Source organism: Pristiophorus japonicus, chromosome 26 (assembly GCF_044704955.1).
Source record: "Pristiophorus japonicus isolate sPriJap1 chromosome 26, sPriJap1.hap1, whole genome shotgun sequence".
Classification (NCBI taxonomy): domain Eukaryota; kingdom Metazoa; phylum Chordata; class Chondrichthyes; family Pristiophoridae; genus Pristiophorus; species Pristiophorus japonicus.
The window spans coordinates 12,980,646-13,004,952 of record NC_092002.1 but is presented as its reverse complement, the minus strand read 5'-3'; the positions used below and the strand labels follow the sequence as shown (position 1 = coordinate 13,004,952).

The 24,307-nt window shown below is 54.1% G+C and overlaps 1 protein-coding gene across 1 annotated transcript in view; it reads right to left on the bottom strand.

Annotated features, from left to right (window-relative positions):
• The window catches only part of LOC139239043 (mitogen-activated protein kinase kinase kinase kinase 5-like), a 40,477-nt gene that overhangs the window by 3,557 nt on the left and 12,613 nt on the right, over window positions 1–24,307 (bottom strand). The window contains exons 2-11 of the mRNA XM_070867547.1: window positions 18,334–18,418; window positions 17,015–17,094; window positions 15,855–15,915; window positions 14,221–14,326; window positions 11,284–11,342; window positions 10,275–10,378; window positions 7,334–7,511; window positions 5,366–5,434; window positions 3,019–3,111; window positions 1,710–1,780 (exon numbers count right to left, since the gene is read on the bottom strand). Of these exons, the coding sequence (XP_070723648.1) occupies window positions 1,710–1,780; window positions 3,019–3,111; window positions 5,366–5,434; window positions 7,334–7,511; window positions 10,275–10,378; window positions 11,284–11,342; window positions 14,221–14,326; window positions 15,855–15,915; window positions 17,015–17,094; window positions 18,334–18,418 (906 nt within the window). The remainder of the gene's footprint in view (window positions 1–1,709; window positions 1,781–3,018; window positions 3,112–5,365; window positions 5,435–7,333; window positions 7,512–10,274; window positions 10,379–11,283; window positions 11,343–14,220; window positions 14,327–15,854; window positions 15,916–17,014; window positions 17,095–18,333; window positions 18,419–24,307) is intronic.

The following is a 24,307-nucleotide window of genomic DNA, read 5'->3' as shown; positions in this document are numbered from 1 at the left end:
GGCCCTTCATTGAAACACCGGTGAACTTTTTGACATGGAAGCAAGTCACCCTCGACTCGAGGGACTGCCTATGATGGTAATGATAATTACCCTGCCTAACAAAAATCTATCAGCTGCATTTTGCGGGAGAGAGTTCTAGATCTCTACTACCATTGGTGTAAAAAAACGCTTCCTGACATCACCCCTGAACGGCCGGGCTCTAATGTTAAGGTGATGCCCCCATTGTTCCAGACTCCCCCCACCCGATGAAATAGTTTCTCTCTCTCTACCCCTATCAAATTCTTCAATCATCTCAAACACCTCAATTATTTCACCCCTCAATCTTCTGTACTTTGTCTGTGCAACATGACCTCATAATTTAACCCTTTTAGTCCCAGTAGACATTCCCCCCGGCACAAGAAATACTTAAATTATTGCTGGGTTTTTACTTCCATGTCTCTATCTGGGAGTTTCTTTACAGCGCTAATCACTCTTTATGTGAAGAAGAATTTCCTGATGTCAGTGCTAAAAGTTCCCTTCTCTAGTTTGAATTCCTGTTCCCCTAGTTCTGTTTCCTCAGTTTAAGTTCCTGCAGTATATAGGGTGAACTTACTCTATACCCCTAATCTGCCACCGCTCACAGAGCCTGCAAAGCGATTGGGCAAGAAGGTGGCAGATGGAGTTTAATGTGGAGAAGTGTGAAATGATCCACTTCGATCGGGAAAATAGAAAAGCAGAATAGTTTTTAAAAAGGTGAGAGTCTAGCAAGTGTTGGTGTGCAGTGGGATTTGGGTGTCCTTGTTCATGAATCACAGAAAGTTAACATGCAGGTACAAGCGATTCGGGACACAAATGATACGTTGGCCTTTATTGCAAGGGGGATGGAGTACAAGAGTAAGGAGGTCTTGCTGCAATTATATAGGGCTTTGGTGAGGCCACACCTGGAGTACCGTGTACAGGTTTGGGGTCCTTACCCAAGGAAGAATATACTTGCCTTAGAGAGGGTGCAATAACTGATCACGAGATTGATTCCTGGGATGAGAGGATTACCCTATGAGGAGAAATTGAGTAGATTGGGCCTATACTCTCTGGAAGAATGGGTGATGATCTCATGAAAGGATATCAGATTCTGAGGGGGATTGACAGGGTAGATGCAGGGAGGATGTTTCCCCCCGGGTTGGAGAGTCTAGAACCAGGGGTCACAGTCTCAGGATAAGGGGTCGACCATTTAGGACTGAGATGAGGAGGAATTTCTTCACTCCGAGGGTGGTGAATCTTTGGAATTCTCTGCCCCAGAGGGCTGTGGGGGTTGAATAGTTGAGTATATTCAGGATGGAGATCGATAGATTTTTGGACACTAAGGGAATCATGGGGACAGTGCAGGAAAGTGGAGCTGATGTAGAAGATCAGCCGCGATCATATTGAATGGCGGAGCAGGCTCGAGGAGCCGTATGGCTGACTCCTGCTCCTTATGTTCTCTATAAGATTAGACAGTTCCTTCATAATGAATTGGCTAGCTCTTTCAAAGAGCCGACACTGGCACGATGGGCTGAATGGCCTCCTTCTGTGCTCTTAAGGTTCTAAGATGGCTGCTCCGTCGCCTCCGTCCAGGTCTTCCTTCATACCTCCGACCCCGGGAACCCGGGAGTCTGCCTCCGCGGCCTGAATGTCTCCCTCGTTTCTTGGCGATCAGCGCCTTAACTCGGTAACTGAGTCAAAATTCTGCTCACCTCACAGGACCTGAAGCTCTTCCGCTGCATCCCGTGTTTCCAAAATCCCAGGACGCTGTCGGAGAAGCAGACTGCACGGGGGAGCGGGGGGGGGGGGGGGGGGGAAAGAGAGAAAATGCACACTGTATAAACACTGGCAGACCACCCGTGGCATTGCTCACGGCGACTTACACGGAACGGACAGGCAGAGAGACAGGCCATTCGGCTCGACGGGTCCGTGCCGGTGTTAATGCTTCACACGAGCCTCCTCCCACCCCTCTTCATCTCACCCCACCTGCATACGTTTCTATTCCCTTACCCCACCCCAAGCCATGTGCTTATCCAGCTTCCCCTGAAAGGCATCTCTGCTATTCGCCTCAACCACTCCCTGTGGTAGCAAGTTAGAGGCTCAGCGATATTATAAATAAAATGTGACAGGGAAAGTCTCCCAAGAAATACATGTGAGGAAGTGCAGGCTACATGCAATATTATTAATATATTATTAGTAAAGTCATAGATTCTGATTTTATTTTTTAGATAGTTCCATTATAATTACTATGTCCACATTTATAATAGGAATTTAAACATGTCTCCATGTAATACACCCTCCCGCCAGAGGAGCTCCACTACTGGGAGGGTGTGTTACAGTGCGACAGGTTTTCACTGAACTACATCCATTATAAATGGGACCAAAATAAATTATAATGGTAAACACTGATAGGGATTACATGCAAGGTTTTTAATATCTACCCGAGAGTGTAAGATGTGCGAATGTAGAGGGAGCTTTACTCTGTATCTAACCCCATGCTGTACCTGCCCTGGGAGTGTTTGATGGGACAGTGTAGAGGGAGCTTTACTCTGTATCTAACCCCGTGCTGTACCTGCCCTGGGAGTGTTTGATGGGACAGTGTAGAGGGAGCTTTACTCTGTATCTAACCCCGTGCTGTACCGGCCCTGGGAGTGTTTGCTGGGACAGTGTAGAGGGAGCTTTACTCTGTATCTAACCCCCTGTACCTGCCCTGGGAGTGTTTGATGGGACAGTGTAGAGGGAGCTTTGCTCTGTATCTAACCCGTGCTGTACCTGGCCTGGGAGTGTTTGATGGGACAGTGTAGAGGGAGCTTTACTCTGTATCTAACCCCCTGTACCTGCCCTGGGAGTGTTTGATGGGACAGTGTAGAGGGAGCTTTGCTCTGTATCTAACCCCATGCCCTAATGTATTTGGTAACCAAAATAGAAAGTGCTCCATTCTCGAGCACTAACATCCCCCCAAAAATCACCCACTTGTAAAACTATAAAGAGTCGAGTCTTATATGACTTTTAACTCCTTACCGACTGATTCCACTGGGACATCAAACGTCACCTCTGGGACCAGCTCCTTATTTGTCGTGAGGCATCCGTGAATATTTACAATTTTTATATTTTCTGTTTAAAAAAAAAAAGCTTCTTAAGTTAGGAGAACAGGCCCAGATCTCCCTCAGTGAGGGCCTGGCTGCTGGATCTAAGGCGGGGGGTTTGGGGAGGGTTGCGGAGAGGTGGGGGTGTGAGGGGGTTGTGAAGCGCTGGGGGGGGGGAGGTTGGGGAAGGAGGCAGGACTCCCACCCACTTGATTGACCTCGCCCTGACCCCTGGCCCCATCCTGGGGTCTGCCCATTCGTTTGCTCCAGGTCCACCTCGGGGCCTACAGTCGTCAGGAGCCTGAGGTGGAGTAGTGAGGCTCGGGCTGGGAAGAAACGGACATGGAGTTAAAATTTAAAGATCCACTCTTTGAGGAGGATGGGGGGGAAGGGGGAATTTAAAATTCAAAAGGTCTCCTGCCAGCCCTTGATAGGCAGTAACAGGCTGCGGTTACTAAGGCCCACTGTTGCTATGGTGATAACCAAGGAAAATGAGATGCATGACGTCACGGCATCATTGCCGACTTTAAACATGTCTGCCCCTATTTAAGAACATGAGAAATAGGGCCATTCGGGTCAGCATTTTCACCGGCTGCTGTCACTTCGGCGCAAATTTTCAGAATAATGGCTACCGATGGTGGTAGAGCCACACCCTGCTCCTCGGCTGACTTCCTGCATGTCACAGGGATCTGTTACTTTAGCACTTCAACCTCTGACAAAGAGTTGGTTTGTTAAACTCCCGGCCCCTTCATCACAGGCTGTGGAGAATCTCCTTCAGAGGGGCCAATGGAGGGTCTCCCTCAGAGGGGCCAAAGGAGGGTCTCCCTCAGTGGGACCAATGGAGAGTCTCCTTCAAAAGGACCAATGGAGGGTCTCCCTCAGAGGGGCCAATGGAGAGTCTCCCTCAGAGGGGCCATTGGAGAGTCTCCCTCAGAGGGGCCAATGGTGAGTCTCCCTCAGAGGGGCCAATGGAGAGTCTCCTTCAGAGGGGCCAATGGAGAGTCTCTCTCAGAGGGGCCATTGGAGAGTCTCCCTCAGAGGGGCCAATGGTGAGTCTCCCTCAGAGGGGCCAATGGAGAGTCTCCTTCAGAGGGGCCAATGGAGAGGGGCCTCAGAGGGGCCAATGGAAAGTCTCCCTCAGAGTGGCCAATGGAGAGTCTCCCTCAGAGGGGCCAATGGAAAGTCTCCCTCAGAGTGGCCAATGGAAAGTCTCCCTCAGAGAGGCCAATGGAGAGTCTCCCTCAGACAGGCCAATGGAGTGTCTCCCTCAGAGAGGCCAATGGAGTGTCTCCCTCAGAGAGGCCTGTGACTTGAACCCAATTGGCTTATCTGGTACTTGCAGCGAAGAATTTCAGGAAAGCAAATAGTATGTTAGCCTTTATTACAAAGGGATTGGAGTACAAAAATAAAGCCGTCTTACTACAATTATACATGACCTTACTGGGACCGCACCTGGAGTATTGTATACGGTTTTGGTCTCCTTACCTAAGGAAGGATATACTTGCCATAGAGGGAGTGCAACGAAGGTTCACCAGACTGATTCCTGGGATGGGGGGATTGTCCTATGAGGAGAGATTGAGCAGACTGGGCCGATATTCTCTAGCGTTTAGAAGAATGAGAGGTGATCTCATTGAAACATACAAAATTCTTACAGGGCTTGACAGGGTAGATGCAGGGAGGATGTTTCCCCCGGGCTGGGGAGTCTAGAACCAGGGGTCACACAGTCTCAGGATAAGGGGTCGGCCATTTAAGACTGAGATGAGGAGGAATTTCTTCGCTCAGAGGGTGGTGAATCTTTGGAATTCTCTGCCCCAGAGGGCTGTGGAGGCTCAGTCGTTGAGTATATTCAAGACAGAGATCGATAGGTTTTTGGATACCAAGAAACCAAGGGATATGGGGACAGTGCAGGGAAGTGGAGTTGAGGTCGAAGATCTCATTGAATGGCGGAGCAGTCTCGAGGGGCCGAATGACTACCCCTGCTCCTAATTCTTTTGTTTTTATGATTCAATCGGCTAGATTTTCTTGGTTTACGGCCCAAGTGTAAAACTGGCGGTTTAACCGCCCTCGATGGAATTAACATTTGGGCGGTTTGTATAACGGGCGGGCGGGCAGGGCGATGTCGGTATTCACTCCCGGGGGCCGCTGGGCGTCCTGGTCCTTAGGCTCTGCCCAAAAGTGCCGACCTCCCACGCTTGGTGAAATATGCGACGGCGTTGGTAACCGCGGGCAACCCCCGGGGGCGAGCCGCGACGAGCGAGTGCGCGGGGTGTGTTTGTACTTACTGCCGATGCACACCAGCACCGTGTCGCTGTCCAGGTGACTGACGTGGGCAAACTCCTCCTGCAGGCCCGCTGCAACGAGAAGAAAATAAGAACATCAGAAATAGAAGCAGGAGTCGGCCACTGGGCCCCTCGAGCCTGCTCCGCCATTCAACAAGATCATGGCTGCTCTGATCATGGACTCAGCTGCACTTCCCCGCCCGCTCCCCATAACCCTCGACTCTCGTCAGAAAGAAAGACGTGCATTTATATAGCGCCTTTCAAGTCCCTGCCCAGCTGACCCTGGAGAAGGGGGGGATGTGCTGTCTGCCAGTATGCTTGAGGCTTTCCATAACCGGTGGGCACCACAGGGACTGGAGTGTTCAGTGGACATCATAAGCAACATTAGCATTTTGATTCATTTTGTTCCTGGTTGAGCTATTTTATCAGTTGCGCCCGTTAAAAAAAAAAAGGGACACATTGTTTTTTAAACTTTTTTTCCATTGGTGACTCCATTTCGGCCTCGAGAGCAGGGCATGTTGTGAGGCTCAGACTAGCTGGGGCTGGCAGCTTCTCCTCTCTGCAGGACATTCCCCGGTGAGCCAGTCGGGTTTGTACAACAATCCAGCAGCTTCCATGGTCATTCTGTCTGGTGCTGGCCCACAAACGACCCGATGTATTGAGCTCAGATCGCGGTGTGGATTTACACTCCTGGGGCTGCACTTTCGGTTAACGCCCAGCGGTAATGCAAGCGTTAGAGCTCAGCGACCGGGCGCACAGCTTTTAGCGTCCCGCTGGAAATTCCGTGAGCGGTTTAGCGGAGACGCGAACCGCTGGCGTCCGGCTGCTGACGATCGCTGCGATCCTGACGTCAGTCCTGGTGCAATGCCCACTCTTGCGTCCTGGTCGGTAAATTCGGGGCGTGCCTCTCACTGAACGCCCGCCATTAACAACATCTGGATAAACAGTGGGCCCAGGCTTGCAGAGTCGTTAACTGGCGGCTAATTAAAGGGATGAGGAAGCCCTTCCCTCGGAGGTCACAGTCAGTGCAACGTTTACACACAGCACGGTGCGCGAGCTCCCAGTTTGCAGCGGCAGACGGACACAACAGTGCGGCTTGAAAACAAGTGAGTTTGAAAACTTTAATGAGAGCAGCACCTCCGACAGTGCGGCACCCTCCGACAGTGAGGCAGCCTCCGACAGTGCGGGGCACCCTCCGACAGTGCGGCACCTCCGGCAGTGAGGCACCCTCCGACAGTGAGGCACCCTCCGACAGTGCGACACCTCCGACAGTGAGGCACCCTCCGACAGTGAGGCACCCTCCGACAGTGCGACACCCTCCGACAGTGAGGCACCCTCCGACAGTGCGACACCCTCCGACAGTGCGGCACCTCCGACAGTGCGGCACCCTCCGACAGTGCGGCTCCCTCCGACAGTACGGGACACCCTCTGACAGTGCGACACCCTCTGACAGTGCGGGGCACCCTCCGACAGTGCAGGGCACCCTCCGACAGTGAGTGGCACCCTCTGACAGTGCGACACTCTCCGACAGTGCGGGGCACCCTCCGACAGTGCAGCACCTCCGACAGTGTGTACACTCCCTTTAAGAGTCAGCTTTCCCCGGGATCGCAATGGGAGATCGGAGCGTGCACAATGGTTCGGTTAACTTTAGCGCCCCCTGCAGGTCAGGTGTGTAACGGCTGATCTTGCGCCACCTTCAGTACTTCGCCTGATTCGGACAAACTTTTCAGCGCAAACTTTTTCAAGGGGCTAAAATGACCGCTCCGCCTGGGTTATTGCCCCAGCTGAGGCGCGGCCGAATTCCGTCCCCGTTGATCTCCGGCCCGCCAGGACCGTGGGCTCCTGTGCCCGTCCGGCACGGTGCCTTTGGTGACACTGGCTGGGGCCGTCTCATCAGAAAGAGCTGTGCGTTTGCCGAGGCCCCGGAGAGTCGGAACGTGACCTGCTTTCCGACCAATGGCAGTAACTCACCGGCTCCCAGGTCGGTGAACCAGGAGGAGGAGGAGTTGAGGTTAATCGTCTGGAACTGTACAGCCTTGTTGACGGAAGCGTCTCTGCTGACCCCGACGCAAACCAGCGGGTACTCCTGCCCCGGGACCACCAACGTTTCCAACATTCGCAGGGGATTGGGCAGCGGGAATTCAAAGTGCTGCAACATAAAGAACACAACATCAGACGCAGCCTGAAGGGAAGGCCCAAGGCCTGAACCTGTTCTGGCTATGTTGATTGAGGGAGAAGAACATAAGAATATAAGAAATTGGAGCAGGAGTTGGCCATTCGGCCCCTCGAGCCTGCTCTGCCATTCAATAAGATCAGGGCTGATCTGATCCTGGTCGCAACTCCACTTCCCTGCCCGCTCCCCATAACCCTTGACCCCCCCCCCCCGCATCGTTCAAATATCTGTCTATCTCCACCTTAAATATATTCAAGGACACCCTCAAAGCCTCCCTGATAAAGTGCAACATCCCCACCGACACCCGGGAGTCCCCAGCCCAGGACCGCCCTAAGTGGAGGAAGTGCATCCAGGAGGGCGCTGAGCACCTCGAGTCTCGTCGCCGAGAGCATGCAGAAACCAAGCGCAGGCAGTGGAAGGAGCGTGCGGCAAACCAGTCCCACCCACCCTTTCCCTCAACCTCTGTCTGTCCCACCTGTGACAGGGACTGTAATTCCCGTATTGGACTGTACAGTCACCTGGGAACTCACTTTTAGAGTGGAAGCAAGTCTTCCTCGTTTCGAGGGACTGCCTATGATGATGATGATGATGAAATACATTCAATGACCCACCCTCCACAGCTCTCTGGGGCAGAGAATTACAAAGATTCACGGCCTTCTGAGAGAAGAAATTCCTCCTCATCTCCATTTTAAATGGGCGACCCCGTATTCTGAAACTATACACCCTAGTTCTAGATTCCCCCACGAGAGGAAACATCCTCTCTGCATCAACCCTGTCAAGCCCCTCATTCTTCTAAACTCCAATGACTATCAGTGTTTAATATTGGCCAGGACACCGGGGAGAACTCCCCTGCTCTTCTTCGAAACAGTGGCGTTTGGATTTTTTACGTCCACCTGAGGCAGACGGGGCCTCGGTTTAACGTCTCATCTGAAAGACGGCACCTCCGACAGTGCGGCGCTCCCTCAGCACTGCACTGGGAGTGTCGGCCTGGATTTTATGCTCAAGTCCCGGGAGTGGGACTTGAACTCACAACCTTCTGACTCAGAGGCGAGAGTGCCACCCACTGAGTCACGGCTGACACCTGACTCAGAGCTATGTTGGGACCACTCGGGTTGCCAACTCTCCAGGAATTAAACATTAATCTCTAAAACACTGGGGCTCCTGGTGCATGAAACACAAAAGGATAGTATGCAGGTACAGCAAGTGATCAGGAAGGCCAATGGAATCTTGGCCTTTATTGCAAAGGGGATGGAGTATAAAAGCAGGGAAGTCTTGCTACAGTTGTACAGGGTATTGGTGAGGCCACACCTGGAATACTGTTTTAGTTTCCATATTTATGAAAGGATATACTTGCTTTGGAGGCAGTTCAGAAAAAGTTCACTAGGTTGATTCCGGGGATGAGGGGGTTGACTTATGAGGGAAGGTTGAGGAGGTTGGGCCTCTACTCATTGGAATTCAGAAGAATGAGAGGCGATCTTATCGAAACGTACAAGATTACAAGGGAGCTCGACAAGGTGGATGCAGAGAGGATGTTTCCACTGATGGGGGAGACTAGAACTAGAGGGCACGATCTTAGAATAAGGGGCCGCCCATTTAAAACTGAGATGAGGAGGAATTTCTTCTCTCTGAGGGTTGGAAATCTGTGGAATTCGCTGCCTCAGAGAGCTGTGAAAGCTGGGACATTGAATAAATTTAAGACAGAGATAGACAGTTTCTTATCCGATAAGGGGATAAGGGGTTATGGGGAGCGGGCAGGGAAGTGGAGCTGAGTCCATGATCGGATCAGTCATGATCATATTAAATGGCGGAGCAGGCTCGAGGGGCCGTATGGCCTACTCCTGCTCCTATTTCTTATGTTCTTATAATGTTATGTTCATGCAACTCCCCAGTCAAATTGAACATTCAGAGCGACATTAGGACCAGGAGTCAGCCATTCAGCCCCTCGGGCCAGTTCCGCCATTCAATTTGATCATGGCTGCTCTGTATCTCAGCTACCTTGCTCAACACCCCTTGGGTTTTTTGTTTTTGCTGGTCAGAATATCATATTTTTTTTTTTACTGATTTATTAATTTAGTTTAGTTTAGTAAATTTAGTCGGGTCATTCAGTTACCCAACACAAATCAGTCAGTGTTGCAAACTCCAATTGACCCCATATCAACCACAGCTTTTGGGGAGAGAGTTCGAGATGTCCACTACATAAGAACATAAGAAATAGAAGCAGGAGTCGGCCATTTGATCCCCGAGCCTGCTCCGTCATTCAATAAGATCATGGCTGATCTGATCATGGTCTCAGCTCCACTTCCCTGCCCGCTCCCCATAACCCTTTGCTCCCTTATCGCTCAAAAATCTGTCTAGCTCCACCTTAAATATATTCAATGACCCAGCCTCCATGGCTCTTTGGGGAATAGATTCCACAGATACAACCCTTTGAGAGAAGAAATTCCTCCTCATCTCAGTTTTAAATGGGCGGCCCCTTATTCTGAGAATATGCCCCCTAGTGTGAAAATGTGTTTCCTGATTTCACTCCTAACTGGCCTTGTTCCAATTTTAAGATTGTGATCCCCATGTTCTGGATTTCCCTCCCACCCAAGGATAGCCTCCAGACCTCCGACTAACTATAAAGGAGACAAGGACCTCGGTGTCCGGCAAAGAGTTGTTTGAGGATCGCTGAGCCATCAGCTCACCGTCAAACACCGACTGACAGCGTCTGGTGAGGAGGAGCAGCGTTGGACCACTCACCTTAATGAGCATGAATTTGTGCATGGGCTCATACCACTGCAGGAGAACGATACTGGACTCCAACGCACCACATAGGTAACAGCAGCCCGTGGGAGAGTTCCGCACTGTGGAGACAGGAACAGGGCTTAACACCAGCAGAGTGTTACAGTGAGGGGTGCGGGGTATATCACAGTGTTATAGTGATGGATGTGGGGTATATCAGTGTTACAGTAAGGGGTGCGGGGTATATCAGTGTTACAGTGAGGGGTGTGGGGTATATCAGTGTTACAGTGAGGGGTGCGGGGTATAACAGTGTTACAGTGACAGGTGTGGGGTATATCAGTGTTACAGTGAGGGGTGCGGGATATATCAGTGTTACAGTGATGGATGTGGGGTATATCAGTGTTACAGTAAGGGGTGCGGGGTATATCAGTGTTACAGTGAGGGGTGTGGGATATATCAGTGTTACAGTGATGGATGTGGGGTATATCAGTGTTACAGTAAGGGGTGCGGGGTATATCAGTGTTACTGTGAGGGGTGTGGGGTATATCAGTGTTACAGTGGGGGGTACGGGGTATATCAGTGTTACAGTGAGGGGTGTGGGGTATATCAGTGTTAGTGAGGTGTGTGGGGTATATCAGTGTTAGTGAGGTGTGTGGGGTATATCAGTGTTAGTGAGGTGTGTGGGGTATATCAGTGTTACAGTGAGGGGTGTGGGGTATATCAGTGTTACAGTGAGAGGTGTGGGGTATATCAGTGTTACAGTGAGGGGTGTGGGATATATCAGTGTTACAGTGAGGGGTGTGGGGTATATCAGTGTTACAGTGAGAGGTGAGGGGTATATCAGTGTTACAGTGAGGGGTGTGGGGTATATCAGTGTTACAGTGAGGGGTGTGGGGTATATCAGTGTTACAGTGAGGGGTATCGAGCTGGGGTGTTGGGTAAGGGAGTGGCGAGTTGAGTGAGGGTTGTAGTGTTGGTGAGTTTGGTGAGAGGTGGGTTGTAGGTGCGCGTTGACTAATTTACTCACCCACAGAACACTTCCTACAGCCTTTGGTGTCTGGAATCTTACTGGATACTGCATTCTTCCTGCAGAAGACAGACAGACACAGGTCTAAGCACGGCATAGTTAATCCAAGGCCTGGCCTACCCTCGCCCCCATGGCCCTACCCTCTCCCCCATGGCCCTACCCTCGCCCCCATGTCCCTACCCTCGCCCCCATGTCCCTACCCTCTTCCCCATGGGCCTACGCTCCCCCCATGTCCCTAACCTCGCCCCCATGGCCCTACCCTCGCCCCCATGGGCCGTCCCTCGCCCCCATGGCCCTACCCTCTCCCCCATGGCCCTACCCTCGCCCTCATGACCCTACCCTCTCCCCCATGGGCCGTCCCTCGCCCCCATGGCCCTACCCTCTCCCCCATGGCCCTACCCTCGCCCCCATGACCCTACCCTCTCCCCCATGGCCCTACCCTCGCCCCCATGGGCCGTCCCTCGCCCCCATGGCCCTACCCTCGCCCCCATGACCCTACCCTCTCCCCCATGACCCTACCCTCTCCCCATGGCCCTACCCTCGCCCCCATGGCCCTACCCTCGCCCCCATGACCCTACCCTCGCCCCCATGGGCCGTCCCTCTCCCCCATGGCCCTACCCTCTCCCCCATGGCCCTACCCTCGCCCCCATGACCCTACCCTCGCCCCCATGGGCCGTCCCTCTCCCCCATGGCCCTACCCTCTCCCCCATGGCCCTACCCTCTCCCCCATGGCCCTACCCTCGCCCCCATGTCCCTACCCTCTCCCCCATGGCCCGTCCCTCGCCCCCATGGGCCGTCCCTCGCCCCAATGGCCCTACCCTCTCCCCCATGGGCCGTCCCTCTCCCCCATGTCCCTACCCTCTCCCCCATGGGCCGTCCCTCGCCCCCATGGCCCTACCCTCGCCCCCATGGCCCTACCCTCTCCCCCATGGCCCTACCCTCGCCCCCATGTCCCTACCCTCTCCCCCATGGCCCTTCCCTCGCCCCCATGGGCCGTCCCTCTCCCCCATGTCCCTACCCTCTCCCCCATGGCCCTACCCTCTCCCCCATGACCCTACCCTCTCCCCCATGTCCCTACCCTCGCCCCCATGGCCCTACCCTCTCCCCCATGGCCCTACCCTCTCCCCCATGTCCCTACCCTCGCCCCCATGGCCCTACCCTCGCCCCCATGGCCCTACCCTCTTCCCCCATGTCCCTACCCTCGCCCCCATGACCCTACCCTCTCCCCCATGGGCCTACCCTCTCCCCCATGGCCCTACCCTCTCCCCCATGTCCCTACCCTCGCCCCCATGACCCTACCCTCTCCCCCATGGCCCTACCCTCGCCCCCATGACCCTACCCTCTCCCCCATGTCCCTACCCTCGCCCCCATGGCCCTACCCTCGCCCCCATGGCCCTACCCTCGCCCCCATGGGCCGTCCCTCGCCCCCATGACCCTACCCTCTCCCCCATGGCCCTGCCCTCTCCCCATGTCCCTACCCTCGCCCACATGTCCCTTCCCTCTTCCCCATGGGCCTACGCTCTCCCACATGGCCCTACCCTCGCCCCCATGGGCCTACCCTCGCCCCCATGGGCCTACCCTCTCCCCCATGTCCCTACCCTCTCCCCCATGGCCCTACCCTCGCCCACATGGGCCTACCCTCGCCCATATGGGCCTACCCTCGCCCCCATGGGCCGACCCTCTCCCCCATGGCCCTACCCTCTCCCCCATGGCCCTACCCTCGCCCACATGGCCCTACCCTCGCCCACATGGCCCTACCCTCGCCCCCATGGGCCTACCCTCTCCCCCATGGGCCGTCCCTCTCCCCCATGACCCTACCCTCCCCCCTATGGCCCTACCCTTGCCCCCATGTGCCGTCCCTCTCCCCCATGGTCCTACGCTCCCCCATATGGCCCTGCCCTCTCCCCCATGGTTCCGCCCCTTCCCTGGTCATGTCCCCTCGGTCCGTGGAGCTGAATTAAGCAATGAAATAAGAACATAAGAAATAGGAGCAGGAGTCGGCTATTTGGCCCCTCGAGCCTGCTCCGCCATTCAATAAGATCATGGCTGATCCAATCATGGACTCAGTTCCACTTCCCTGCCCGCTCCCCATAACCCTTCACTCCCTTATCGCTCAATAATCTGTCTATCTCCACCTTAAATATATTCAATGACCCAGCCTCCACAGCCTGCTGCCCATAAAGAGCTTTGTTGAAGGAAACGTCCCGGAGTGCATGGGAGGCTATTCAACCATCGGGAGGCAGCACAACCGGGCCTGAAACGGTTCCCACCTGCCGTCTACCCACAGATCCTTTCTGGGTGTCTAATGGGCTGCTGTCCTGGTGAGATCAATAAACTCCACGGAGACCTGGGGAGCTCGCGGTCCGTCCCAGGACAGGAAGCGCTTTCGGCAACTGAGCAGAGTTGCCAACACCCTCCAGGATTGGCCTGGAGTCTCCAGGAATGAAGGATTATTGTCCTGAACAAGCAACTGGATATTAAGAAAATGGTGCATTTTTTTGCATTTTCTTTGACGACTTTTATTTATTAGTAATAAAGAAATTGGAGATGGTGGGGGAGGTGGCTGTTTGACCGGGTGGGGCAGTTGGAGGCAGGAGGTCATGTGACGGAACCTCCAGGAATGCGTCCAATCAGAGCTGGCAGCTGAGACACTTGGGAAGTCTCGTTAAAAAAAAAATGGTCACAGATTAATGAAGCAGAGAGAAGATCATGGTCTGTATTTTTGTTATGTTGCTGCCGCTGTTCACGGCCCGGAGGGGCGGTAATGGCGGCGGGTATGGTTTCCGGCCGGGCGGGCATCTCCCAGCCCCGACCCCCCCCCCCCCCCCGCCGGGAAATTAACTGGTGGTTTTGCGGGATGGGGCACAGAGCCGGTGTGGAACGCCGCCGGTTTCAACGGTGCCGCGAGCTTTGTTGGACGCCGGCTGTGGACCTTACCTGGGTAAGAGTCGGTGTGTCGGAATGTGCACCATCGACCTCTGCTCCTTCTTGGCCTGTTCGTACAATCCCAGCAGGCTGTGCGAGTGCAGCTGGAGGGTCTTCCCTGGAAGAGCAAACGAGTCACGTTAACCCCTTCCCCCGCAGTGGCATCACGCGCGCGTCTCAGAGCACGGGGCGAGCTCGGCCAATCCCCATCCACCACTGGGAGTGTCGGCCTAGGTTTATACGCTCAAGTCCCTGGAGTACGACTTGACCCCACAACCTTCTGACTCAGAGACAACGGCTGACACGCCAAGGGAAAACAGGACAGTTTCGATCCCACCACAAGACACTGTGAGAAATCGTCCTCGAGGATTTTTCAATCACCCATGGATGCCACAACTGACATAGTTCGCAGTTGGGATTCTTCTCCTTGAAGCAAAGAAGATTAAGGGAAGATTTAATTGAGATATTCAAAATTATGAAGGGTTTTGATAGAGTAAATAAGGAAAAACTGTTTCCGCCGGCAGGAGGCTCGGTAATCAGAGGACATGGATTTATGGTGATTGGCAAAAGAACCAAAGGGGAGATGAGGAGAATTTCTTTACGCAGCGAGTTGTTGTGATCTAGAACGCGCTACACTGCCTGAAAGGGCGGTGGGAGCAGATTCAATCGTAACTTTCAAAAGGATGACTACTTGAAGGGGTAAAATATACAGCACTTTGGGGAAAGGCCAGGGGGGTGGGATTCATTGGAGAGCTCTTTCAAACATCCGGCACAGGAAGAATGGGCCGAATGGCCTCCTCCTGTCCGGTTTGAGTCCACGATTCTATGCACTTGGCCAAGTCGAGGAACTCGGAGAGGGTCAGCTTGTTAAATACATTGCTGTGTCATCTGTGGCTCAGTGGGCAGCACTCTCGCTTGTGGGTTCAAGGCCCATTCCAGGCACTTGAGCACATAAATCCAGGCCGACACTCCAGCAGTGCTGAGGGAGTGCTGCACTGTCGGAGGTGCCGTCTTTCGGATGAGATGTTAAACTGAGGCCCCGTCTGCTCTCTCAGTTGGAGGTAAAAGATCCCAGAGCATTATTTCGAAGAAGAGCAGGGGGAGTTCTCCCCGGTGTCCTGGGGCCAATATTTATCCCTCAACCAACGTAACTGAAACAGATTATCTGGTCATTATCACATTGCTGTTTGTGGGAGCTTGCTGTGCGTAAATTGGCTGCTATGTTTCCCACATTACAACAGTGACTGCACTCCAAAAGTACTTCATTGGCTGTAAAGTGCTTTGAGAGGTCCTGAGGTTGTGAAAGGCGCCATATAAATGCTGGTTCCTTTCTATCCTTTAACTTTGCAAATTCATTAATCCCACTGTGACTTGGAGTGGGCCTTTCGACAGTAACAAACCTTTAATAAACCATGTTTCAAACTCAGAGTACTGAATTCACATTCTGCATGGTGATAAGATGACTCTGCTAAATGTTCAAGGCTCCGGTAAGTTTGTTAATGATAGGGGAGGTTCTGAAAATGAACACGACCCAAATTAGAGTTTCATATCTCCACGCCCCCTTCCCAAAGCTGAAGTTTGCGAGTTTTAGAAATGTTAGTTTGAAGGGAGAGTTTGAACGGGTCTCGGTGTGAGGTTATCCTTACCTGAGATGCTGATTAACACGTTACTGATGACGTAAATCCAAATGCATCGCCCTGGATACAACTAAGGGAGAAGAAACAGGGGTTCAAGTGACAGTTAGAGTTCAGCTACAGACAGGTAACTCACGGACACAGGCAGCACAAGGTAACTCACTGACACAGGTAATATACCCAGATAACACATAGACACAGACAAGTATCAGTTGTGGCTCAGTGGGTAGCACTCTCGGCTCTGAGTCAGAAGGTTGTGGGTTGAAGTCCCACTCCAGACACTCAAACACTGAAAATACAGGCTGACAATGCAGTGCTGAGGGAGTGCCGCACTGTCTTTCGGTTCAATCGCGACTCCGTCTGCTCTCGCAGGTAGACGTTAAAGATCCTGCAGCACTTTTGAAGAAGAGCAGGGGAGTTCTCCCCGGTGTCCTGGGCCAATATTTATTCCTCAATCAACATCACTAAAACAGATTATCTGGTCATTATCACATTGTTGTTTGTGGGAGCTTGCTGTGCACAAAGTGGCTGCCGCGTTTCCCATATTACAACAGTGACTACACTCCATAAGTACTTCATTGTCTGTAAAGTGGTTTGGAATGTGGTGTAAGGCGCTATATAAACGCAAGTTCTTTATTTCTTTCTTTATAATGCACACAGATAACAAGCGCATAAACATACAAGCATGCACACATAACATGCAAACAGGGGCACATGTGTGCAGGCAACACACACGCACATGTACACAGGCCACACACTCATACAGATCACACACAGGTACACACACACAGGTACACGCACACAGGTTTTACACACACAGGTACACACACACACATGTACACACACAGGTTTTACACACACAGGTACACACACACAGGTTTTACACACACAGGTACACACACACACAGGTACACACACACAGGTTTTACACACACAGGTACACACACACAGGTTTTACACACAGGTACGCACACATGGGTTGCGCATAAACAGTTAACATGCACAGTTAATACCCAAGTGTATCTAAAACACAGACGCAAGTGTGAAAATGCTTGCATGCACATCCATGTGAATGAGTATATCTTTGTGCATTGATGGCCATGTCCGTGTGTATATGTGTGTGTGGTATACACGGGTGTGTAAGGGCAGAGAGTACTCAGGCGTGGCCTTACCTGTTCTAATATGGCTTCCTGCAGCTCATCTAGATTCAGGGTGTAAATTCCTTCCTCTGACCCCATTATCAAGTACTGAGCTGTAAAACAAATATTGATCAGAGATCTGTGGCCATTTCTGAACTCTACAACTGCAGCTAATACAGTGCGTCTCACGGTCACTTCATCATCATCACAGGCAGTCCCTCGAACGAGGATGACTTGCTTCCACGAGTTCACAGATGTTTCAATGAAGGACCCGATGTTCCAGTCCTGAACTCCAGTTGAGGGGGTGGAAGATGCCTGTGCGTGGATTTTTTTAACGTGGGGTGACCGTTGCACACCAGCCACCACACGGGGCTCGACAGAGCGAGGTCTCGGTCCAGTGGCAAGGGTTAACCAGGACGACTGGAGACCAGCTCTGCTGCAGGGGCCTAGTGCGCGCACATATTGCACAGTGTGGGCTGGGCCCGTGCTGCCCCTGGGCCCTCGCCTCTTCTGGGCCCCGTACCTTTACCTGTCACACCTCCGCCACGATCTCTCGCCGCTCCTCCGCCACAAACACTCGCCGGACCTCCGCCAGAATCACCCACCGAATCTCAGCCACGATCTCTCAACGCTCCTCCGCCTCGATCACTCGCCGCACCTCTGCCACCACCTTCCCACTCCTCTGCTGCACCAGGGCCCCACCGATGTTCCTGCCCACGCTCCAAACAGCGACCTGGGTCCTGACCTCACCCAGTCGCCCACCTCGAAGCCATCGCACACCTGGACCAGCTCATGCTGGAGGTTGCAGTGTCACTTAAAGCGTTGCTGGAACACCAGTCTGTAGCTCTTTTTAAAAATTCATTCTCGGGATGTGGGCGTCGCTGGCAAGGCCGGCATTTATTGCCCATCCCTCATTGTCCCTCGAGAAGGTGGTGGTGAGCCGCCATCTTGAACCGCTGCAGTCCGTGTGGTGAAGGTGCTCCCACAGTGCTGTTAGGGAGGGAGTTCCAGGATTGTGACCCGGCGACGATGAAGGAACGGCCGATATATTTCCAAGTCAGGATGGTGTGTGACTGGGAGGGGAACGTGGAGGTGGTGGTGTTCCCATGTGCCTGCTGCCCTTGTCCTTCTAGGCGGTAGAGGTCGCGGGTTTGGGAGGTGCTGCCGAAGAAGCCTTGGCGAGTTGCCGCAGTGCATCTTGTAGACGGTGCACACTGCAGCCAGGGGGCGCCGGTGGTGGAGGGAGGGAACGCTCACAGTCACTCCCAGCACTGCTGGAACACTAGTCTATAACTCACAGTCGCTCCCATTGCTGGAACGTGCTGTCCTGCACAATACCGAGGGGCAGTTACCTTTGGTGGTGGGGTGTGTCCATGACGTTACACAGTTGATCTTCAAGGGGCAGCCATTAAAGACTTTCAGTATCGGGACCTCCACCTGAAACAGACGTGTCCGCGTTAGACAGGGAGTAACAGGAGCCAATCAGATGGCTGCCACATTTTTTTTTAACGCTAGATATTCTAATTGGGTTCAGAATCATTGACCAATCACATCCCTGCAAACCAAAGTGAGCCGTTACCTGCCCAGTATCCAGGATAAATAGAGCACGACCCCGGGGTCAGACATTGATCCCCCGGGGTCAAATAGAAGCCCCAGGGTCAGACAATGACCTCGGGGTCAGACATTGACCCCCAGGGTCAGAGAGTTCAAACCCCCTCCCGTTCGCTCCCACTGGTTACATTCCTGATTGAATTCTAGCAGTTGCCCCGGTTTCAGTTCACCCAGCCCCAATGCCCCCCCTCCCCCTCCCCCTACACAGGGCAATGGCCGACGTACAAACCATCCCCGCCCCCAATCACTGCCCGATAGAGGGGTTGTACCAAACCCAGACACCTTCCCACAGGGAGAGAGTCAAACACCCAGACCCCCTCCCCCCCACCACCACACATGGGTGGTCCTACACCCATAGATCCCTGACCCTCTCGCTCTCCACCCCCCCACTGGGTGGACCACTATCCCTCCCCCCACAGGGTGAGCCCCTCCCACTCTTCCATACAGAGGTCAGCTCCTCCCCCACGCAGGGGTCAGCCCCTCCTGCTCCCCGACACAGTGGTCAGCCCCTCCCCGACACAGGGGTCAGCCTCTCCCCCTCCCCCACGCAGGGGTCAGCCCCTCCCCGACACAGGGGTCAGCCCCTCCTCCACACAGGGGTCAGCCCCTCCCCCACACAGGGGTCAGCCCCTCCTCCACACAGGGGTCAGTCCCTCCCCCACACAGGGGTCAGCCCCTCCCCCACACAGGGGTCAGCCCCTCCCCCACACAGGGGTCAGCCCTTTCCCCACGTAGGGGTCAGCCCCTCCCACTACAAGGGAGAATGCCCCTCCCCCTCCCTCCACGGCCCCAGGAATGTCTCTGTAGGTCGCTCACCTGCACTTTTTGAACCGCGGGGACTTCAGTATCAGGGGGCACCTGGGAGAGAAAAGCATTCTCATTGAAGTGGTCCGTACAGTGCCCCTTTACCCCCGGGCCCCTCTACCCCCGAGCCCCTCTACCCCTGAGACCCTCTACCCCCGAGCCCCCCTACCCCCGAGACCCTCTACCCCCGAGCCCCTCTACTCCCGAGACCCTCTACCCCGAGACCCTCTACCCCCGAGCCTCTCTAGCCCCGAGACCCTCTACCCCCGAGCCTCTCTAGCCCCGGGCCCCTCTACCTCCCGAGACCCTCTACCCCCGAGCCCCTCTACCCCCCGAGACCCTCTACCCCCTCTACCCTCTACCCCCGAGCCTCTCTAGCCCCTCTACCCCTGAGCCCCCCTACCCCCGAGCCCCCCTACCCCCGAGCCCCTCTACCCTCGAGACCCTCTACCCCCGAGACCCTCTACCCCCGGGCCTCTCTAGCCCCGAGCCCCTCTACCCCCCGAGACCCTCTACCCCCGAGCCCCCCTACCCCCGGGCCTCTCTAGCCCCGAGCCCCTCTACCCCCCTCTACCCTCTACCCCCGAGACCCTCTACCCTCGAGCCTCTCTAGCCCCGAGCCCCTCTACCCCCGAGCCCCCCTACCCCCAGGCCCCTCTACCCCCGAGCCCCTCTACCCCCGAGCCCTCCGCTCCTCCCGAGGAACCAAATGCGGGAGATTACCAAACCCATTGCCGCACAGCGAGAGTCTCCCGGGCTGTCCAGACTCATGGTCTCCGTCATTGGATCCAGAGTGGGATTAGGGCCAAGCCCGAACGTCTGATCCCGATCAGACAGCGGACCAGGGGCGTGTGGCAGCGTCAGCTTGGCTCAGGTCGGTGGGACTGAGTCAGTAAAGTCTCTACGTTCAAGCCTCACTCCGGGAGACAACTTGCATTTATATAGCGCCTTTAACGACCTCTGGACGACCCGAGGCGCTTTGCGGCCAATGAAACACCGTCGAAGTGCGGTGACTGTTGGACTGTAAGAAACACAGCAGCCGCTTTGCGCACAGCAAGATCCCACACACAGCAGTGACCCCGATCTTGTGTTTTTCGTGATGTTGGTGGGGGGATAATTATTGCCCCCCCCCCCCCCCGAGCACAGGATCCCAGTGGAACGGACTCAGTGCTCAGTCACCTCGCTGCTGTCTGTGGGATTGGTCTCCCGGCTTCACCCGTCACTGCTTCACCTCCTGGGACGCTGTCCCAGCGGCAGACAATGAATGGGCTCCTCACTCTGGACCGGCCTACGTTCTCACTTGTTCCCTGCGGCAGCCCAACAGCTTTGAAGCCGTGGCTCAGTGGGCAGCATGCTCGCCTCTGAGTCAGAATGGGTCGTGGGTTCAAATCCCACGCCAGAGGCTTGAGCACAAAAGCCAGGCTGACACTCCCAGTGCAGTGCCGAGGGAGTCATTAACATCACAGGCAGTCCCTCAAAATCGAGGAGGATTTGCTTCCACTCCAAAAGTGAGTTCTCAGGTGGCTGAACAGCCCAATAGGGGAATTACACTCTCCGTCACAGGTGGGCCAGGTTTGCCGCACGCTCCTTCCGCTGCCTGCACTTGGTTTCTGCACGCTCTCGGCGACGAGACTCGAGGTGCTCAGTGCCCTCCCGGATGCACTTCCTCCACTTAGGGCGGTCCTGGGCCAGGGACTCCCGGGTAGACCACTTTCCACACCTCGGGAGCCTATTATCAGCAAAGGCAGACAACAACGACGAGGTTTAACACCGCCTCCAGTGCCTGAGGGAAAAGAGTATTCGAAGTTCAGGCCCTCAAATCTGGCATGAAGCTTATGGGCTGAGGGAGTGCTGCACTGTCGGAGGTGCCGTCTCTCGGCTGTGCTGTTGAACCAAGCCTGCCCTCTCAGGTGAGTGTACAAACGGTGTTATTTTGAAAAAGAGCAGGGGAGTTCTGCCCGGTGACCTGGGCCAATAGTTATCCCTCAACCAAAATAATTAAAAACACGATTATCTGGCCATTTTTACACTGCTGTTTGTGGGAGCTTGCTGTGCGCAATCTAGTTGCCGCATTCAATACAACCGTAACGACACGTCAAAAATACTTCATTGGCTGTAAAGCGCTTTGGGATGTGAAAGGCGCCATATAAATGCAAGCATTTCCTTTCTTTTGAACGCAGATCACTCCCAGGGAATTCCTATGTTTCTGAGGGTGGAGCTGATGTAGGGTTGCGGGCAATACCCAAACCCACCTCACAACAACTGCACGCTGTCAAATGGCCCGGGTTGGGTATCGGAGCCAGTCCAAGCTTGGCATCGAGGCCTCGTGTTTCGCTCCGTGATCTGCATCACCCCACGCATTATTACATCTTATTAATAAATATTTCATTCCTCTCCTGTGATGGGAGCGTTAAACATGAGCCCAGCAGACTCTGCACAGATCTCGCGGCTCAGCATCCTGTTAGTTTGAGCTTTGCAATTTTCTGATAGACCCCCAACATATAAACTAAATGGTACAATCCTAAAGGGGGAGCGTGAGCAGAGAGACCTGGGGGTGTATGTGTGCACAAATCGTTGAAGGTGGCAGGGCAGGTTGAGAAAGCTTACGGGATCCTGGGCTTCATAAATAGAGGTGTCAAGTACAGAAGTGTGGAAGTTATGAGGAACCTGTATAAAACGCCGGTTCCACCCCAACTGGAGTATTGTGTCCAGTTCTGGGCCCCGCACTTTAGGAAGGATGTGAAGGCCTTAGAGAGGGCGCAGAAAAGGTTTACCAGAATGGTTCCAGGGATGAGGGACTTCAGTTACGTGGATAGACGGGAGAAGCTGGGGTTGTTCTCCTTGGAGCAGAGAAGGTTGAGAGGAGATTTGATCGAGGTGTTCAAAATCATGAGGGGCCTGGACAGAGTGGATAGAGAGAAACTGTTCCCATTGGTGGAAGGGTGGAGAACCAGAGGACACAGATTTAAGGTGATTGGCAGAAGAACCAAAGGCGACATGAGGAAAAACATTATTTCACAGCGAGTGGTTAGGATCTGGAATGCGCTAGAGGGTATGAGAGAGAGAGAGAGGGTGTAAGAGAGAGAGAGAGAGAGGGTTTACGAGAGAGAGAGAGAGGGTGTGAGAGAGATAGAGAGAGGGTTTGAGAGAGAGAGAGAGGGTGTACAAGAGAGAGAGAGAGAGAGGGTTTACGAGAGAGAGAGAGAGGGTGTGAGAGAGAGAGGGTGTGAGAGAAAGAGAGGGTGTATGAGAGAGAGAGAGGGTGTACAAGAGAGAGAGAGAGAGAGGGTGTACGAGAGAGAGAGAGAGAGGGTGTACGAGAGAGAGAGAGAGAGAGAGAGAGAGAGAGAGAGAGGGTTTGCCTGAGGGTGGTGGAGACAGACTCAATCTTATTTTTCAAAAGGGAACTGGATAAGTACCTGAAAGGAAACAATTTAAAGGGCGATGGGGACAGGGCGGGGAGAGTGGGACTGGCTGAAGTGCTGTTGGAGAGAGCGGGCACAGGCTCGACGGGCCGAATGGGCTCCTGCTGTGTGGTGACCATTCTCTGATTGCATGCTAACACTGCAGTACCACCAAGTACCACCTGATGGCAGTGACGACCAGGACATGGTTGGAGGAGCCACTGCATCTTCTGAGGACCTTAAAGGAGCAGGGTCACGAACTCAGTCAACACTCACGTGGGGAGATTCCTGGGGAAATATTTTCACCGGCGAGGTGACATTGCAAAGAGCATCAAAAGGATTAAAAAAGCCAAACAATGAACATACTGGGGCAGTGTATTTAACCTCAGCAATCCCTGGCCGAGGGAGGGGGAAGTTCCTGATGGTTATCCAGCTTTGGACGCTGGGTAAGGGCGAGATTGATCCCAACTGTGATTTACCCCCCACGATTAAATGGCCTGGCCCGGCCCAGGCTCGCAGTGTCAGCCGTGGCTCAGTGGGCAGCACACTTGCCTCTGAGTCAGAAGGTTGGGGGTTCAAGTCCCACCCGAGAGACTAGAGCACCAAATGTAGGCTGACACTCCCAGTGGTACATCTGTCGGATGAGACGGTAAACTGAGGCCCCGCCTGCTCTCTCAGGTGGACGTAAAAGATCTCATGGCACTATTTCGAAGAAGAGCAGGGGGAGTTCTCCCCGGTGTCCTGGGGCCAATATTTATCCCTCAATCAACATCACTAAAACAGATTCTCTGGGTCATTATCACATTGCTGTGTGTGGGAGCTTGCTGTGCGCATATTGGCTGCCGCGTTTCCCACATTACAGCAGTGACTACATTCCAAAAGTACTTCATTGGCTGTAAAGCGCTTTGGAACATCCGGTGGTTGTGAACGGCGCTATATAAATGCAAGCATTTCCTTTTTTTTGAAGGCTGAGGTACAAGAGAGTTACCAATCGGAGCCAGAAGGGGAGAGGATTGAAGGGACTCTTGTTCCCAACGACAACGGATGGTTTTAAGTAGAAGGTGTCGCCTGCAGGAATGCGCAATGACCGATAGTATCGTGGTGTCCCCACAGCTCAGACAGGACTCTGGGGGAGGGGGATAGGGGGAGAGGGGGGGATAAGGGGATGGGGGAGAGGGATTGGGAGGGGAAGGGGGATGGATGGAAGGGGAGGGGGATGGGGGAGTGGGGAGAGGGGGATAAAGGGAGATGGGGGGAGAGAGGGAGATGGGCGAGAGCGGGGAAGGGATGGGGGTGAGTGGGGAATGGGGGAGAGAGGGGGAATGGGGAGAGAGGGGGAGGGGAATGGGGGGGAATGGGGAGGGGAGTGGGGGGAGGGGGATAGAGGGAGATGGGGGGAGAGCGGGGGAGGGGATGGAGAGAGTGGGGGATGGGGAGAGAGGGGGAGGGGGGAATGGATGGAGAGGGAGGGGGAGTGGGGAGAATGGATGGAGGGGGAGGGGAGTGG